The sequence below is a fragment of the Oryctolagus cuniculus genome, chromosome 18 (assembly GCF_964237555.1).
Source record: "Oryctolagus cuniculus chromosome 18, mOryCun1.1, whole genome shotgun sequence".
Lineage (NCBI taxonomy): Eukaryota > Metazoa > Chordata > Mammalia > Lagomorpha > Leporidae > Oryctolagus > Oryctolagus cuniculus.
The window spans coordinates 51997768-52016003 of record NC_091449.1 but is presented as its reverse complement, the minus strand read 5'-3'; the positions used below and the strand labels follow the sequence as shown (position 1 = coordinate 52016003).

The window sequence follows — 18236 nt, the reverse complement described above, 5'->3', positions numbered from 1 at the left end:
CCATTTACAGGAAACAGTCAGGGGGCTGATGCTATGGCGTAGAAGGTTAAGCCTCTGCCTGCAGTGCCAGCATCCCATATGGGCACTGGTTCAAGTTCCAGCTGCTCCACTTCTAGTCCAGCTTCCTGCTAGTGTGGCTGGGAAAGCAGCAGAGGATGGCCCAAGTGCCTGGGCCCCTGCACCCATGTGGGAGACCCGGAGGAAGCTCTTGGCTCCATCTTGGCTCAGCCAAGGCCGTTGTGGTCATTTGGGGAATGAACCAGCAGATGGAAGATCTCTCACTCACTCTCTCTTTCCCTCTGTATCTCTTTCAAATAAATAAATAAAGTCTTTAAAAAAAAAAAAAAAAGGAAATGGTCAGAGTAGGCAAATCTATAGAGACAGGAAGTACAGAAGTAGTTACCCGAGGACTGGAACACAGGGAAGAAGCAGGGAAGAATTCAGGAGAGTGTGGCTGAGTGGTGTGGGGTTTCCTTTTTGGAAAACGAAATGTTCCAAAACTGGTTGTAATGACAGAATACAGGGGCAGGTATTTGGTACAGCACTTAAGATACTGCTTGGGGTGCCTGCCTCACATATCAGAGTATCTATGTTCAAGTCTCAGCTCTGCTTCTAATTCTAGCTTCCTGCTCACGTGCCCCCTGGGAGGCTGGAGGTATTTGGGTCTCTGCCACCCATGTGGGAGACCCAGAAGAGTTCTAGGCTCCCGGCTTCAGCCTAGCTCAGACTTGGCTGTTACAGGTATTTGGGGAGCAAACCAGTAGATGGGATATCTCTGTGTCTCTCTACCTTGGAAATCAAAAAAAATTTAAATGATGCTTGTGCAAATTTATGAAAATACAAAAAAGGTATTTGCGGGGGGAGGGGTCAGCACTGTGGCATAGCAGGTAAAGCTGCTGCCAGAAGCGCCAGCATCTCATATGAGCGCCAGTTTAAATTCCAGATGTTCCGCTTCCAACCCAGCTTCTGCCTGGCCCAGACCCTGCTGTTGCGGCCATTTGGGGAGTAAAAATGAAAGATTCTCCCTCTGTCTGCAACTCTACCTTTAAAATACATAAATAAATCTTTACAAAAAAAAAAGCTTGAGGCCGGCACTGTGGCATAGCAGGTAAACCTGCCACCTGCAGTGGCAGCATCCCGTATGGGCACTGGTTCGAGTCCCAACTACTCCACTTCCGATCCAGCTCTCTGCTATGGCCTGGGAAAGCAGTAGAAGATGGCCCAAGTCCTTGGGCCCCTGTGTGGGAGACTAGGAAGAGGCCCCTGGCTTCAGATTGGCGCAGCTCCGGCCGTTGCAGCCATCTGGGGAGTGAACCAGTGGATGGAAGACCTCTCTCTCTACGCCTCTCCTTCTCTGTGTAACTCTTTCACATAAATAAAAAAAAATTAAAAAAAAAAAAAAAGCCATGGGTTTGTATACTTTAAGTCGGTGAATTGTATAACATGTTAATTTTATCTCAATAAAGCTGTTTTTTAAAAGAAAGGTTTACTTTTATATCCAAATTTTCATCAACTGATCAATGGAAAAACAAACTGTGGTATAGTTCTACATGGAATATTATCTAGCAATAAAAAGGGACAAAACACTAATTTGTGCAACAATCTGGATGAATCTCAGAAACACTATGCTGAGTGACAGCAGCTACACCCAGGAGAACCAGTGTGGCACAATGCCCTGATATAAAGTAGCTACGCAAAGGCAAATCCACTGCACAGACAAGACAGCTGGTGGCCTGGAGTTATAGGAACAGGACGCAACTGTAAATGGCACAGGGATCCGTTATGGAGGGAGAAAATGCTCTAAAATTCACCAATTTATGAACTCACTAAAAATCATAAATTGTATATTTGAAACTGATCATGTTATAGCATATGGTTTACATATACCTCAATTAGTTGCTTTTTTTTTTTTTAAGATTTATTTTACTTATTTGAAAGACAGAGTTATAAAAAGAGGTAGAGCCAGAGAGAAAGAGGTCTTCCATCCACTGGTTCACGCCCCAAATGACTGCAACAGCCAGAGCTGAGCTGATCCAAAGCCAGGAGCCAGGAGTTTCTTCCGGTTCTCCCACACGGGTGCAGGGGCCCAAGGACTTGGGCCATCTTCTACTGCTTTTCCAGGCCATAGCAGAGAGCTAGATCAGAAGTGGAGCAGCCGGGACTTGAACGGTGCACATATAGGATGACAGCACTGCAGGCAGTGGATTTAACCCACTGCACCACAGCGTGGGCCCCCTCGATTACTTAATTATGTGTGTTTTTGTTTTTGTTTTAGTTTTAGTTTTAGTTTTTTTGCCAGGCAGAGTGAACAGTGAGAGAGAGAGACAGAGAAAGGTCTTCCTTTTTCTGTTGGTTCACCCCTCAACGGCCACTGTGGCCGGCGCGCTGCGGCTGGCACACCACATTAATCCGAAGCCAGGAGCCAAGTGCCTCTCCTGGTCTCCCATGTGGGTGCAGGGCCCAAGTACTTGGGCCATCCTCCACTGCACTCCCGGGCCACAGCAGAGAGCTGGACTGGAAGAGGAGCAACCGGGACAGAACCGGTACCCCGACCAGGACTAGAACCCGGTGTGCCAGCACCGCAGGCAGAGGATTAGCCTATTGAGCCGCGGTGCCGGCCTCAATTAGTTAAATCTACAAAAAAATATTTACTCTAGGGGCCAGCACTGTGGCGTAGTGGGTAAAGCCACTGCCTGCAATGCTGGCATTCCATATGGGCGTCGGTTCGAGTCCTAGCTGCTCCTCTTCTGATCCAGCTCTCTGCTATGGCCTGGGAAAGCTGCAGAAGATGGCCCAAGTCCTTTGGCCCTTGTACCCACATAAGAGACCTAGAAGAAGCTCCAGGCTCCTGGCTATGGATTGGCCCAGTCTGGTTTGGCCATTGCAGCCATTTGTGGAGTGACCCAGTGGATGTAAGACCTCTTTCTCTGCCTCTGCCTCTCTGTAACTCTGCCTTTCAAATAAATAAAAATAATAAAACAACTATTAAAAATTTATTTATTTATTTTGAAAATCAGAGTTACAGAGAGGGAGGGAGAGGGGAAGCGAGAGTGAGATCCTCATTCTGTTAGTTCACTCCCCAGATGGCCAAAATGGCCAGCACTGACCAGGATGCAGGAGCATCCTTCAGGTCTCCCAAGTGGGTGGCAGGGGCCCAAACACTTGGGCCATCTTCTGCTTCCCAAGCCATTAGCAGGGAGCTGGATGAGAAGCAGAGAAGGCACACGCCGGAACCCACATGGGATGCTGGCATTACTGGTAGCAGGTTTACCCCTGTCACAATGCCAGCCTTCCAGCTGCTCTACTTTCAAACCAGCGCCCTGCTAATGTGCCTAGGAAAGCAGTAGAAAATGGCCCAAGTGCTTGGGCTCCTGCCACCTCCGTGGGAGACCCAGGTGAAATTCCTGGGCCATTTGGGGAGTGATGAAATCTCTCTCTCTGTGTAATTCTGCCTTTCAAAAAAATACATAAATCTTTAAAAAAATTTTATTAAAAGATTCAATTTACTTATTTGAAAGATAGAGTTACAGGGAGAAGCAGAGACAGAGAGGGAGGGGTCTTCCATCTTCAGGTTCACTCCCCAGACGGCCTTTTTGGCCAGAGCTAAGCCAATCCGAAGCCAGGAGCCAGAAGCTTCCTCCAGGTCTCCCACAGAGGTGCAGGGGCCCAAGGACTTGGGTCATCCTCTGCTGCTTTCCCGGGCACATTAGCAGAGTGCTGGATTGGAAATGGAGCAGACGGAACTAAGCTAAGTATTGGCTGTACAAGTGTTTTACCCTTCATAATTTTTTTCAGTGTTTGAACTATTTCCTGAAAAACTAAATTTTAAAAATGTTCTTGGACTTTGAATTTGCTACAATAGAAAACAAAGACAGAATATAAATTTTACTATTGAGCTAAGATTCAGATGTCACATAATTCACCCTTTTACACTTGATCTTAGCCAAAACGCTGAGAAACAATATAACTCACTCTTAAAACTGTGCAATTCAGTGCTTTGTAGTACAGTCACGAGACTGGGCTACCATCACCACTAATTCCAGAACATCCTTACCACCACAAAAAGAAGCCTGACACCCATCAGAACTCCCAGCTCCCCAGCCCAGGGCCCAGCCTCTGGCGACCACGAATCTACGTTGCTTCCTAGGAATTTGCCTATCTGGACATGTCAAGTCAATGGGATCACACAACACGTGGTCTTTTATGTCTGGCTTCCTTCACCTCTCCTTGCTTGTTAGTATTTACTGATGCTGTAGAGCGTACATACATGCTTCATTCCTTTTCAGTGTTGGAAACAGTCCACTGTATGGATATATTCTATCTGCTTATATCTTCAGTGGTTGATAGATATTCTGGTTATTTCCACATTCTGGTTGTTATGAATATGCTGTTACTAACATATATGTAGGAGTTTTGCATATATGTGTTTTCATTTTCCCTTGAGTATACACTTGGAAATCACTGAGTCATATTACAACTCCATATTTCACTATTTGGGGGACTACCAATGCATCATTTTACAAAGAATATAACCCTGGGACCAGCGCTGTAGTGTAGAGGGAAAAACCCCAACCTGCAGTGCCAGCATCCCATATGGGCGCCGGTTCAAGTCCCGGCTGCTCCACTTCTGATCCAGCTCTCTGCTATGGCCTAGAAAAGAAGTAGAAGGTGGTCCAAGGCCTTGGGGCCCTGCACCAGTGTAGGAGACGTGGAATAAGCTCCTGGCTCCTGGCTTCAGATCAGTGCAGCTCTGGCCATTCCAGTCATCTGGGGAGTGAACTGGCAGATAGAAGACCTCTCTCTCTCTCTGCCTCTCTGTAACTCTGCCTATCTCATAAGTAACAAATAAATCTTTAAAGAAAAAAAAAGAATATAATTCTGAAAGTTTGTCTACCAATGCAAATATTTTCAATAGTAAAATATTACCATAAATTATCAAGATAAACTTTAAAAAGAGCATTTATCCCAGCTCCAAATGGCCCTAACAAAAACAAATTCCATTTTTGTTCAGAAATATATATTCTGTATGTATATGATTACAGAGGCAGGGGCTGTGGTGGAGCAGGTTAAACAGGGCAGGATAGCCCAAGTACTTGGGTGTCTGCCAGCCAGGTGGGAGACCTGGAAGAAGCTCTTGGATCCTGGCTTCAACCTGGTCCAGCCCTGGCCATTGCAGCCACTTGGAAAGGGAACCAGCGAATGGAATCAATCTCTCTCTTTCCTTTTCTCTCTCTGGAACTCTTTCAAATAAATAAATAAATAAATAGATACACCTTTAACAAAGATTATAATATAGAGAACATACAAATCATACATATTTTTTCATTTTCATCTGCAGGATTCTCTTATTCAGACTTACTTCGTTATGCTAGTGATTACTATCAAACAGTATAAAGTAGGGGCTGGTATTATGGTACAGTGGATTAAGCCACTGCTTGTGATGACAGTACCAGTTCAAGTCCCTGCTGCTTCACTTTTGAGCCAGCTCCCTGTTAATGCACCTAGGAAAGCAGTGGATGATGGCCCAAGTACTTGAGGCCCTGACAGCCACATGGGAGACCCGGATGGAGCTCCAAGCTCCTGGCTTCAGTCTGGCGCAGTCTCTATCATTGTAGCCATTTAGGGAGTGAACCAGCAGATGGAAGAACTCTCTGTCTCCCCCTCTGTCTCTCTGTTACTCTGCCATTCAAATAAACAAATAAAACATTTTCTTTAAAATGTTATAAAACATATTCACAATTAGCACAACTTTAGACAGCTGGAAATGCCTCTGCCAATTTCTTCAGAAGACACTTTCACTAGTGGGATGTGCCATCAGAGATCTAAACCATTTTAACAATCAAAGTAAATGATGAGGGGCCAGTGCTGTGGCACAGCAGGTTAAAGCCCCACCTGCAGTGCCAGCATCCCATATGGGCGCCGGTTTGAGTCCCAGCTGCTCTTCTTCTGATCCAGCTCTCTGCTATGGCCTGGGAAAGCAGCAGAAGATGGCCCAAGTCCTTGGGCCCCTGCAACCACGTTGGGGATCCAGAAGAAACTCCTGGCTCCTGACTTCAGATCACTCAACTCTGGCCATTTGGACATCTGGGGAGTGAACCAGTGGATGAAAGACCTCTCACTGTCTCTGTCTGTACCTCTCTCTGTAACTCTTTCAAATAAATAAAAATAAATCTTAAAAAGAAAAAAGTAAATGATGAAACTCAGTGTTTTTTTAGGTCTGTTCACTAAAAAAAGATTTTACAGCTTGGACCTTAAAATTAGTCATTCCAGTTCCTGAAACAGCAGCTGAAACACAAAATTATTTTAGACCAGATCCAAGTATTAGCTAAAAACATTAGTTAGGTTGAATTACTAACCTTAAACACATCTTCAACACATCTACTAAGTTCTTCTTCTGTTACCAAAACGGTCCCTGGTGTCACATCACTCTCCAGAATCTCTAAAGAACAAAAACGTCAGTTACAGACAGTCAACACCTCATCATAAAGGAGACATTAAGCCTGAAGAATATATTTTATGAGAGGATTTAGTCAGTCAGCTGAGACCAGACAATCCGCATGACTACCACTGCACAATGTGGCCTCCCAGACAAGCCCCCAAGCAGATCAAGTCATCTGCTGCCTTCCCAGAGTGCACACTAGGAGGAAGCAGCGTAGCCAGGACTTGACCCGGGTGCTCCAGGATGGGATTGGGCATCCCAGGCGGCAGCTTGACCACTACCCCACACACTCACCCCCAAGAGGTTATTAACACATGAATTAGACAAAGGAACTACTAGACCCTATTGCTGGAACAATACTTTATTTATTGGAGAGTATGCTGATTCTATACTAGATTTACATCAAAACCATAAAGGAACTTTAATTATTTACTCAAATGTCACATATAATTTCCTTTTCCCCGAGTTCAGCTAAGCACAATTACTTTCTCCTTGTACACAACCCAGAAAAATCCACACGGTGAACGACTTCCATGAATTCTACCCAGAACAAAATTTTTTTTCAAAAATGTATGGATTTGGGGGCCGCTGCTGTGGCGTAGTGGGTAAAGTCACTGCCTGCATTGCCAGCACCCTATATGGGTGCCAGTTCAAGACCTGGCTACTCACTTCCAATCCAGTTCTCTGCTATGGCCTGGGAAAGCAGTAGAAGATGGCCCAAGGCCTTGGGACCCCACACCCGCCTGGGAGACCCAGAAGCTCCTGTCTCCTGGCTTCAGATCAGCACAGCTCTGGCCATTGCAGCCATTTGGGCAGTGAACCAGCAGATGGAAGAACCCTTTCTCTGTCTCTCCTTCTCTCTAACTTTGCCTTTCAAATAAATTAATTAAAAAAAAAACAAAACAACAAAAAAAAAAAACACACGTGAAATTGAGGTAAGAATCATCAATGGATACGAAGCCACAGGACGAAGGGAACTCACAAGTGCTCCGTCCATCACCCACTGGCCACTTACTGGTCACCTTAACCACCGACAGGGGGAAGGTGTTGTTAGCCATGAAGAACTCTGGCTGCTACCACCTTAACCGGATGATGCAATTTCTCACCTGCTATCTCTAAGCTGGCAGTGTGTGCTCCTCCTACACAGCATTTCTAACAAAACGCCTAACCTGGATGGAAACAGGAGGAATCAAGCAGAGGAACATGCTAAAACCCAGCCTCTCCAAAAATGTCCTGGTGAAAAACAAACAAAACACCATGGAACTAGCCTATTTAAAAAAAAAACAAAATTTAAGTTCATCTATTTGAGTGGCAGAAAAACAGACAAATAGATCCCCCATCTGCTGGTTCATTCCCCAAATGCCCACGGAGGCCTGGCCTGAGCTGAGCTAAAGCTGGGAGCTCGAAACTCAATCCAGGTTTCCCACGTGTGTGGCAGGAACCCAACTACTCAAGCCATCATCACTGCCTCTGACCCTCTGCACCAGCAGGGAGCCAGCATCAGGAGCGGAAGCCAGGTATGGAATCCAGGTACCCCGGTAGGCAACGCAGCTGTCTTAACCTGCATTAAAGGAGACTAACAAGACAGAACAAGTAGAGTTAGTGCATGGCTCTTGCTAGGACTCTAGAGTTCTTTTTTTTTTTTTTTTTTTTTTTGACAGGCAGGGTGGACAGTGAGAGAGAGAGAGACAGAGAGAAAGGTCTTCCTTTGCCGTTGGTTCACCCTCCAATGGCTGCCGTGGCCAGGAGCGCTGCGGCCGGCGCACCGCGCTGATCCGAAGGCAGGAGCCAGGTGCTTATCCTGGTCTCCCATGGGGTGCAGCGCCCAAGCACTTGGGCCATCTTCCACTGCCTTCCTGGGCCACAGCAGAGCTGGCCTGGAAGAGGGGCAACCAGGACAGAATCCAGTGCCCCGACCGGGACTAGAACCCGGTGTGCCGGCGCCGCAAGGCAGAGGATTAGCCTAGTGAGCCACAGTGCCGGCCTAGAGTTCTAAAAAGTAGCTGTAGGGTGGGTGCTTAGTCTGGTGGGTAAGACGCCTATGGGGACGCCTGCATCCCATGTCAGAGCACCTGTGTCAAGTCCCAGGTCTGTTCCCAATTCCACCTTTATGCTACTGCGCACCTTGGGAAACTGAAGATAGCTTGGATGGTTGGGTCCCTGCTGCCCACATGGGAGACGCAGATTGAGTTCCACCTCCTGGCTTCAGCCTGACTCAGCCTTGTTTGTTTAGGTATTTGATGGAATGATTCAGTAGATGAGAGATCTGTCTGTCTCTCTGTCTCTCTGCCTTTCAAATAAAGATACAAGCAGCTATGGGGCCAGGCATTTATCCTAGTGATTAACCATTGGTTGGGTCACCCCATCCCATTCTGAAGTGCCTAGGTTTGAGTCCCAGCTTTGCTCTAGAGTCCAGCTTCCCGCTAATGTGCATTCTGGGAGGTGACAGGCGACAGCTTAAATAGTTAGGTTCCTGCCATCTGAGAGGGAGTCCTGGATTTAGTTCCTTGCTGACTCAGCCTGGCTATTATGGGTATCTGGTGAATGAACCAGCAGACAGCAGCTGTCTTGCCTATCTCTTTCTTTTTCTGCCTCTCTGACCCTCAAACAACAAAGTAAGCAAATTAAAATTTAACATAGTTATAAAGGAAAGTATTGGAACACTGAGAGACATTTGATAGAATCTGCACATCAGATGGGAGTATCGCATGTGATCACTGCATTGTGTTATGTAGGAGATTGACACTTTTCTTTGGAGATGCACGCTTAAGTATCCCAATCTCTATAACCAACTGTCAAATGCTCCAAGAAAAACAGGTTTACGTGTGAAGACAGACATGAAGAAAACAAGCGTGGTCAGAATGTGAACATCTGGTCAACCTTGGGGAAGTGTTTATGGGTGATCCAATGTACTCTTCTTGAAATTTCCATGAAGTAAATTGCCCAAAATAAAAATTTGAGGGGGAAAAGTGAAACTAGATGCTGAAATACCATACACCTAAATTATTTGAATCTGAAAAGGCAGAAGAAGATCCGTGAGAGGCGAACCACCCAGCTCCCAGACCCCCTTCTTCACCTGCTGTGTTCACACATCGGTGAAGAGGTGCTAGCATTGGCTGGAGCAGGTATTTTGCTGCCAACTGTGGGCATTCTCTCGACATGGTTATGAAGGTGGTGGTGGCAACTCTCTGAAATTGTCGTGCTGTCAACTTATCTTGAAAGTGAAATAAATCCAGAATCTAGAAGAAAAAGCATTCATTTGTTAAAGCCAAAAAAATGAGCTTATTGCAGTAACACTGATTTGGTAGAATTTTTTTCTTTTTATTTCAAGATTTATTTATTTAAAAGGCAGAGTTACCGAGAGAGAGGGATAGAGAGTGAGCAAGATCTTCCATCCGCTGATTCACTCCCCAAACGACTGCAACAGCCAGGTCTGGACCAGGTGGAAGGCAGGAGCCAGGGATTCCACCCAGTCTCCCACATGGGACCCACATGGGCGGTAGGAGCCAGGCACCTGAGCCGTCACTCACTGCCTTCTCATGCACATTAGCAAGAAGCTGGATTGGAAGCAGCTGGGACTCAACCTGGCGCTTCAGTAATGGATGTGGTGTTGCAAGTGGAGGCTCGACCCACAGCACCACAGCACCATTGTAAGTTTTAAGGAAAAAAATTAAAGTCTTCCAAATCACCATAAACATGTTTGGTATATTTCTTTCCAATACATTTTCTGTATAATTGTTTTTCTTTTTTAATTAAGACCATACCTAATATTCTGCCTTGTTGAAACCTTCTGATGTTGTTATAAATTCCTTAAAAAAAATTTTTTTTTTTTTTTTTACAGGCAGAGTGGACAGTGAGAGAGAGAGACAGAGAGAAAGGTCTTCCTTTGCCGTTGGTTCACCCTCCAATGACTGCCGCGGCCGGCATGCTGTGGCTGGCACACCGCGCTGATCCAATGGCAGGAGCCAGGTGCTTCTCCTGGTCTCCCATGGGGTGCAGGGCCCAAGGACTTGGGCCATCCTCAACTGCACTCCATGGCCACAGCAGAGAGCTGGCCTGGAAGAGGGGCAACCGGGACAGAATCCAGTGCCCCGACCGGGACTAGAACCCGGTGTGCCGGCGCTGCAAGGCGGAGGATTAGCCTAGTGAGCCGCGGCGCCGGCCAAAATCATCATTTTCAAGCTGCCTGTAAGAATTTGCTGTTACTCTCTAATTTCCAGACATTGTTTTTCCACCAAATTTTGTCATTATGAATAGCACTGCCCAGTGAAATCACTGCTCAAGGATGGCTGTGTCTGCACTTCCCCAGAGAGAAGCTGTTTTAGTCTCATTTAGGGCAGGCACCTGACACAGCCGTCACGATGCTGCTTGGAGTGCCCACATTCCACATCAGAGTGCCAGGTTCACAGCCTGGCCACTCCACTTCTGATCCAGCTTCCTGCGGATGCGTACTTCTTGCTAATGTCCAGGAGACAGCAGATGTTTGCTGGAGTACTTGGTCCCTGCCACCCATATGGGAGACCAGGACAGAGTTCCTGGCTCCTGGCTTTGGCCTAGCTCAGGCCTGGCCATTGCGGCTATCTGGGAAAAGAAGTGGTAGATAGAAGATCTCTGTCTCTCTATTTGTGTGTATTTCTCTTGTTGCTCTTTCAAATAAATTTTAAAAACAACAACAACAAAATAACAAGCCTACCTCTCTTCAAAGAGTCCCTGGGTTTGACTCCCACTCTGACTCCTGACTCCAGCTTCTCGCTAATACAGGAGAAGGCAGTGGTGACGGTTCATGTAACTGGATTCCTGCCGCCCACATGGGAGACCTGGACTGAGTTCCTGGCTCCCAATCCTGTCTCCGGCCAACGCCCGGTTGTTGCAGTCATTTGAGAAGTGAACCAGCAGATGGGAACTCTCTCTTTGCCTTTCAGAAAGCAAGGCAGAAGAAGGGCCTCTCTGAACCATGAACTCCATCATGGCACTGCTTTCTGTCCACAGTGGAGGGACACGAAAGCTCTCTCCTGGAGGAAGCAGATAAGCCCCGCAGAGCCCAAGAAACAGCATTTACCTGAGGGCAGATATCCCTGTAGTAAGCCTCTGGTGAGAGGCACTGCTGGGGACAAGAAGCCAGAATCTTTGCCATCAGGTCACACTTCTTCCAGTCGGCGGCCGTCGCCTCAGCATCACTCCCGCCAGCTGCCCCGGCTGCCACAGCGAGAGAGGCGTCAAACACTCAGAGCGGTGCTCCGCACGAGGCCCCAGTGACAGAGGGGCCTGAAAACGCAGGGAGAAAAGTGTTTCTTTCCCCTGCTGACAACTGCCGACACCCTTGGACGACCTCCCTCTCCGCACTTTCCTTTCGATGCCGGCTTCTGTTCGGAGAAAACCAGCACATAACCACGGCAGGGTCACCCATGGGACTGCAACGTCAGCTTCTCAGAGTTAGCTGCTGTTACCATTCTCTGCACAGATCAGTTCACCCAGACTACCTGAAACCACAGCCATGCAGGAACAGGGACAAGATTTATCATCTTAAATGATCCTACAAAGGGACAGAATATGAGGCAGGCGTGTGGCCTAGCAATGCAGTCGCCACTTGTGCACCATTCCCAAGCCCAGCCTCCTGCTAATGCACACCCTATGAGGCAGCAGGAGGCAGCTCAAGTACTCGGGTCCCTGCCCCACGTGGGAGACCCTGATGGAATTCCAGACTTCTGGCTTGTGCTTGGCCTGCCCCGGCCAGTGAATCAGGGCATAGAAGACTGACCTCTGTCTCTCCCTCTCCCCTTCTTTCTCTGTCTCTTTGCCTTTCAAACAAGTTAAATAAAGTTTAAGAAAGCAAACAAAAGACTCCTTTACAGAAGTCTCTCCAGCATTACTTTCAAGAAAGCAGGAAAAACAGCAAGAAAACGAGTTTGTTCCAAAAAGCAGCTCACTAAGGGGCCTCCGGGTTTCAGCTCCTTGTCTGTTTGAAGGCAAACGCGGATACCCCCGGCTTGCCTCAGGATCTGACTCAAAGGGAAACAGGGCCCAAGTTTCTCACCTCCTGCTCCTTCCAACATGCCCCGCACCACTGCCTGCACGCCACGGGGCCGCATCAGCCTTTCAGAGAGCAGCTGCCCACAGAGACGTCGCAGCCACGCCGGGGCCCGGGCTCCAGGCTGTGTCTTCCCATCTGTGCAGGACTGAAAACAGGAAGTGGAAGGTGTGAGCCCTGAATGGCCTCCACACGTGCACACCGAGTCGTGTTGATGTCACGGACCTCAGAGAGCAGCTTTTCCTTACAAAAGGAAAAAGGACGGGCCGGCGCTGCAGCTCACTAGGCTAATCCTCCACCTTGCGGCGCCGGCACACCAAGTTCTAGTCCCGGTCGGGGCGCCGGATTCTGTCCCGGTTGCCCCTCTTCCAGGCCAGCTCTCTGCTGTGGCCAGGGAGTGTAGTGGAGGATGGCCCAAGTCCTTGGGCCCTGCACCCCATGGGAGACCAGGAAAAGCACCTGGCTCCTGGCTCCTGCCATCGGATCAGCGCGGTGCGCCGGCCGCAGGAGAAGCACCTGGCTCCTGAATTCAGATCAGCCTATGGATCCATGGCGCCAGCCGTGTCACTTAGTTTTACAAACACTGTTTACTGATCTGGAAGATGAAGTAAGGCTCAACCCAACCATGAAACCGGGAACTAATGCTATTTAATTTTTCAGGAAGAGAAGACAGCATGCCACAAGTCATGAATGATTCACCCACAAGAATCCCCAGGCTGCAGTACCTGGGGGGATCCTCTCTGGAGAATGAGTAATTCCCGGACTGCTAACGGCTGATATACTTGGTCCAAGATGTCTCTCAAGGCCTCCCTGGAAAGGGTTCTTTCCTCTTCCGTTAAAACCTAAAAGAAAAACACACCTGGCTTTACTGGAGTATCAACCAGGCAGACGATAGAAGGCAAAGTTTCACAACACTGCACAACGGCACCTGTGCTTCCAAAACACTCCTGGCCCTCTCTCCATCACTCGCCCACCCCACACCTGGGCAGGAGACGTGACTGCGCCTACGGCCAGCTGCGCATGCACACTCTGCTCTGCCTTCCTGCACGTTCTGCAGAGGCAAATCCCCTGCCAGGGGGTGCAGGGCGGTTCTGCAGTGAGCAGCGCTTGTCCGATTCTGCAGCGCACAGTCAGGAAGACTGGGCCCCACCAGCAGGCCACATCCTCCACCCCCACCTCTATGAGCAACACAGCTGTCTCTGGGGCTTCTCCTCTCTCGTCCTGTTACCTGTGTTTTAACTCATGTGGAACGTGGGCAGCAAATAGTGCTTGGGGGACCCACGTAGCCTGGCCTGCTTTGGTCATCACTAACCGAACGGGCAGCAGACTCTGTTACAGTGGCAGCCACCAGGACCCCGCCCGGCTTCCCCTCCCGCGCCCCCTTCTGTCCGCTCGCCTCCCGCCTTCCCACTCGGTTGTCTCCGTGTGCTTCCCTGTTCATCTTCTCTCCTGCCTGAGGCCCAGTGGCACCGCCTGGCCTCGCCCACAGTCACAAGCCCGTCCCGCTGCCCCTCTCAGGGAGGCACCGGCAGTGGGCACTGCCAGGACTGCAAGCTCCGGCCACTGCAGCCACCTGGGGAGTGGACCAGCGGATGATGATCTCTCTCTCTCTCTCTCTCTCTCTTTCTCTCCCTCTCTGTAACTCTGCCTTTCAAATAAGTAAATAAATCTTACAAAAAACAAAGAAGAAGAAAACAAAGGCCACGTCCTACGCTTCTGTAAGCCCCACAGCGACTTCCCCAGTGCAGGTGCTCAGCTGCTCACTGACCTAACACTGGCCACGACCACGCGGCACTGTGCAGCGTGCTAGGACGCCGCGTGGTTTACCCCCAATTCTCCCAGGGACCAACAGCTTCTCCAAGAGCACTGCCAGGGACAGGGCCAGGCACTCTGCACACACCGTCCTTCACCCCCACCACCACCTTCCAAGGCAGGCATCGGCAAACACCTCTTATTAAAGAGGAAAAAGAGCCTTAAGGACACTGCCTGCAACAGCTGTCCCACCACACGACCAGGGCAGGAGGAACCAACTCCCCGTGCGCCCAGCACACAGAGCCGCCAACCTCCCCTCCCAGGAGGGTTGCCTGTCCACCACGCGTGCTCTCAATCAGCGCCATTCTGAAGACCTAACCACCACCCACTCACACACACCACCACACATACCCACACACACACACACCACACACATACCCCCCCCACACCCCCCCACATACCACACACACACCCACATATATACCCCACACACATACCCCCACACACACCCCACACACACACACCCACACACACCCCCACACACACCACACACACACACCCCACCCACACAATACCCCCCACACACACACCCCACACACACATACCCCCCCACATATACCCCACATACCCCCCCACACCCCACACACACATACACACCCCCACATACACACATACCCCACACACACATACACACCCCCACATACACACATACCCCACACACACACCCACACACATACCCCCCACATACCCCACACACACATACCACACACACACCCCACACACCCCCACACAACCCCCACACACACCCCACTCACACACACCCCCCCACACAACCCCCCACACCCCCACACCCCCACACACATACCCCCACACACACCCACACACATCCCCACACCCACACACACCACACATACCCCGCACACATACCACACACACACACCCACACCACACACACCCCCACACACACACCCCACACACATACCACACATACCCCCACCCCCACCACAAACACCCCACACACACACACCCCACCCCCACACACCCCCCCACACACCCCCCCACACATACCCCCCCACACACACACTCCACACACATACCACACACACACCCCCACACACACCCCACACACACCCCACACACACACACACCCCACACACCCCACACACATACCACACACACCCCCACACACACACCCCACACACACACCCACACACACACCCACACACATACCCCCCACACACACATACCCCACACACACCACACACACCCCCCACACACACCCCACACACACCCCACGCACACACCCCCACACACATACCCCACACACACACACCCCACACACATACCACACACACACCCCCACACACCCCCACACACACACCCCACACACACACCCACACACACATACCCCACACACACACCCCACACACATACCACACACACATACCCCCCCATACACACCCCCCACACACACCCCCCACACACACACCTCCCCCACACACACACCCACACACATACCCCCCACACCCCACACACATACCACACACATCCCCCCCACATACCCCACACACACACCCCCCCACACCCCCCCACATACCCCACCCACACACCCCCCACCCACACACATACCCCACACACACACACACACACCACACATACCACACACACCCCCACCACACACACCCCCACCCCCACCATACACACATACCATACCACACACACACCACACCCCCCACATTCCCCCTCCACACCCCACACACATACCCCCCACACACACCCCACACACATACTACACACACACACACACACACCCCACACACATACCCCACACACACACATACCACACACACCCACACCACACATATACCCCCACACACACACCCCATACACACCCCCACCCCACCATACACACATACCATACCACACACACCACACACCACACACCCCTCCACACACACACACCCCACACACCCACACAATCCCCACCCCCACCATACACACACACCACACCCCCACACATACCCTACACACACACCACACACCCCCCACACCACACCCCCACCACACACACACACACAACACACATACACACACACACCACACACATCCCCATCCCCACCTTGTTGGGGGGGTGGTTACCTCTTCTGCAGGTGTCAGCGGTTTTCTTTTGGTTGGGCAGAAGCCCAGCTGGCACAGGCCTGCTGCAATATCCCCAAGATGGCGGCAGAAGATCAAGCTGGCCAGAGACGCGTGCTGAGCGGCGTCCAGGAGGCCCCTGCAGCTGGCGTACAGTCTCCGGGGTGCCGGCGGGGCAGCCTCAGGACACACCACGTCCTGCACAACAGCCCCGAACTCGGTCCTGCGTCTCAAGGGGACTCCGACGCCGGGCAGGAGATAGGGGCAGATGCCCAGGGTGACCACAAACTGCAAAGCGGACTGGACCGTCTTCTGCTGGGAGATGCTGAGCGTGTCGGGGCTCAGGGCAGGGGCGCTTTCCGGAGTCTTCGGATTGGGTCTCTCGGGGTTGAAATCAGCTGCAAGGCGGGTCATGGTTTTCTTCAAGCACAACAGCAACAGCAAGGCTTGGGCGGTGAAGCGCCAGGTGACATCCTCGGAGGTCTGTGGCCACTCGGCCTCATTAGCCGTCTCTTCTCGCAGGAGCGCCAGTCTCCTCCACTGAGGATCCTCCAGGATCTTATCCTCCAAAGCAGACAGGTTAGACCTCAAAGTGGCCAGCAAGACATCACGCTTTGTGATCTGGAGTGAACTCGAGCCTGATCCTTTTGAAGAAAAAAAAAAAATACACAGAGGTGTTTGGCACAGGGAGCAGGCTACTGGTTGGGATGCCCACACCCACATCAGAACGCCTGGGTTCAAGTCCCGGCTACTCCATTTCTGATACAGCTTCCTGCTAATGCGAACCCTGGGAGGCAGCAGGTGATGGCCCAAGTACTTGGGTCCCTCCACCCACATGGGAGACCTGTACTGAGTCTGCAGCTTCTGGCCAGGCCCAGCCTGGCTGTTGTGGGCATTTGGGGAGTGAACCAGTGGATGGAAGATTTGTTTCTCTGCCTTTCATACTTGAAATTTAAAAAGTAAATAAAGATACAAATCGTACTTCCCTCCATGTTGAATCCCTTGCCCACTCTGGTCCATCCTCCGAGGCCCAGCTCTGGAAAGCAATGCCCACTTGTGCTAACGCAGTTAAGGAAGAATTCCCTGCCTCCCTATAAGAACTTCGCATGTAATTGGAATAGGGGACATATCAAGTACAACAGATACTTCAAAAAGTTTGTAGAAAAGATAAGTTTATTTTAATGCAAAGAAAAAAAAATTTTTTTTGACAGGCAGAGTGGACAGTGAGAGAGAGAGACAGAGAGAAAGGTCTTCCTTTTGCCGTTGGTGCACCCTCCAATGGCCGCTGTGGCTGGCGCGGCTGGCGCATTGCGCTGATCCGAAGCCAGGAGCCAGGTGCTTCTCCTGGTCTCCCATGTGGGTGCAGGGCCCAAGCACTTGGGCCATCCTCCACTGCACTCCCGGGCCACGGCAGAGAGCTGGTCTGGAAGAGGAGCAACCGGGACAGAATCCGGCGCCCCGACCAGGACTAGAACCTGGGGTGCCGGCATTGCAGGCAGAGGATTAGCCTATTGAGCCGCGGCGCTGGCCCGCAAAGAAAAATTTTGAAATTTATGCACAGGTTTTTCATCATGCAGATCCCTTATATGCATGGATTTTTTAAAAATGTGTTACAAAGATTTTTTTTTTAATCTATCTGAAAGTCAGGCTGATGGTGCAGGGGGAGATATCTTCCATCTGCTGGTTCACTCTCCAAATGGCTGCAATGGCCAGGCCTGGGCCAGACTGAAGCCAGGAGCCAGGAACTCCATCCAGGTCTCTCACAAAGGTCCAAGGACTTGTGCCATCCTCCACCGCTTTCCCATGCACATTAGCAAGGAGCTGGATTGGAAATGGAGCAGCCAGGACTCGAATTGGCACTCCAATACGGGATGGCGGCAA

The 18236-nt window shown here is 50.3% G+C and overlaps 1 protein-coding gene across 4 annotated transcripts in view; it reads right to left on the bottom strand.

Annotated features, from left to right (window-relative positions):
• The window catches only part of TANGO6 (transport and golgi organization 6 homolog), a 208899-nt gene that overhangs the window by 177557 nt on the left and 13106 nt on the right, over positions 1 to 18236 (bottom strand). For all 4 annotated transcript variants that reach the window (XR_011384053.1, XM_070062637.1, XM_070062636.1 and 1 more), the window contains exons 2-7: positions 16359 to 16999; positions 13193 to 13309; positions 12474 to 12615; positions 11499 to 11635; positions 9516 to 9678; positions 6357 to 6439 (exon numbers count right to left, since the gene is read on the bottom strand). Coding sequence is in view for 3 of the 4 variants with exons in the window: in XM_070062636.1 (XP_069918737.1) it covers positions 6357 to 6439; positions 9516 to 9678; positions 11499 to 11635; positions 12474 to 12615; positions 13193 to 13309; positions 16359 to 16999 (1283 nt within the window). In the remaining variant the exon portion in view is untranslated. The remainder of the gene's footprint in view (positions 1 to 6356; positions 6440 to 9515; positions 9679 to 11498; positions 11636 to 12473; positions 12616 to 13192; positions 13310 to 16358; positions 17000 to 18236) is intronic.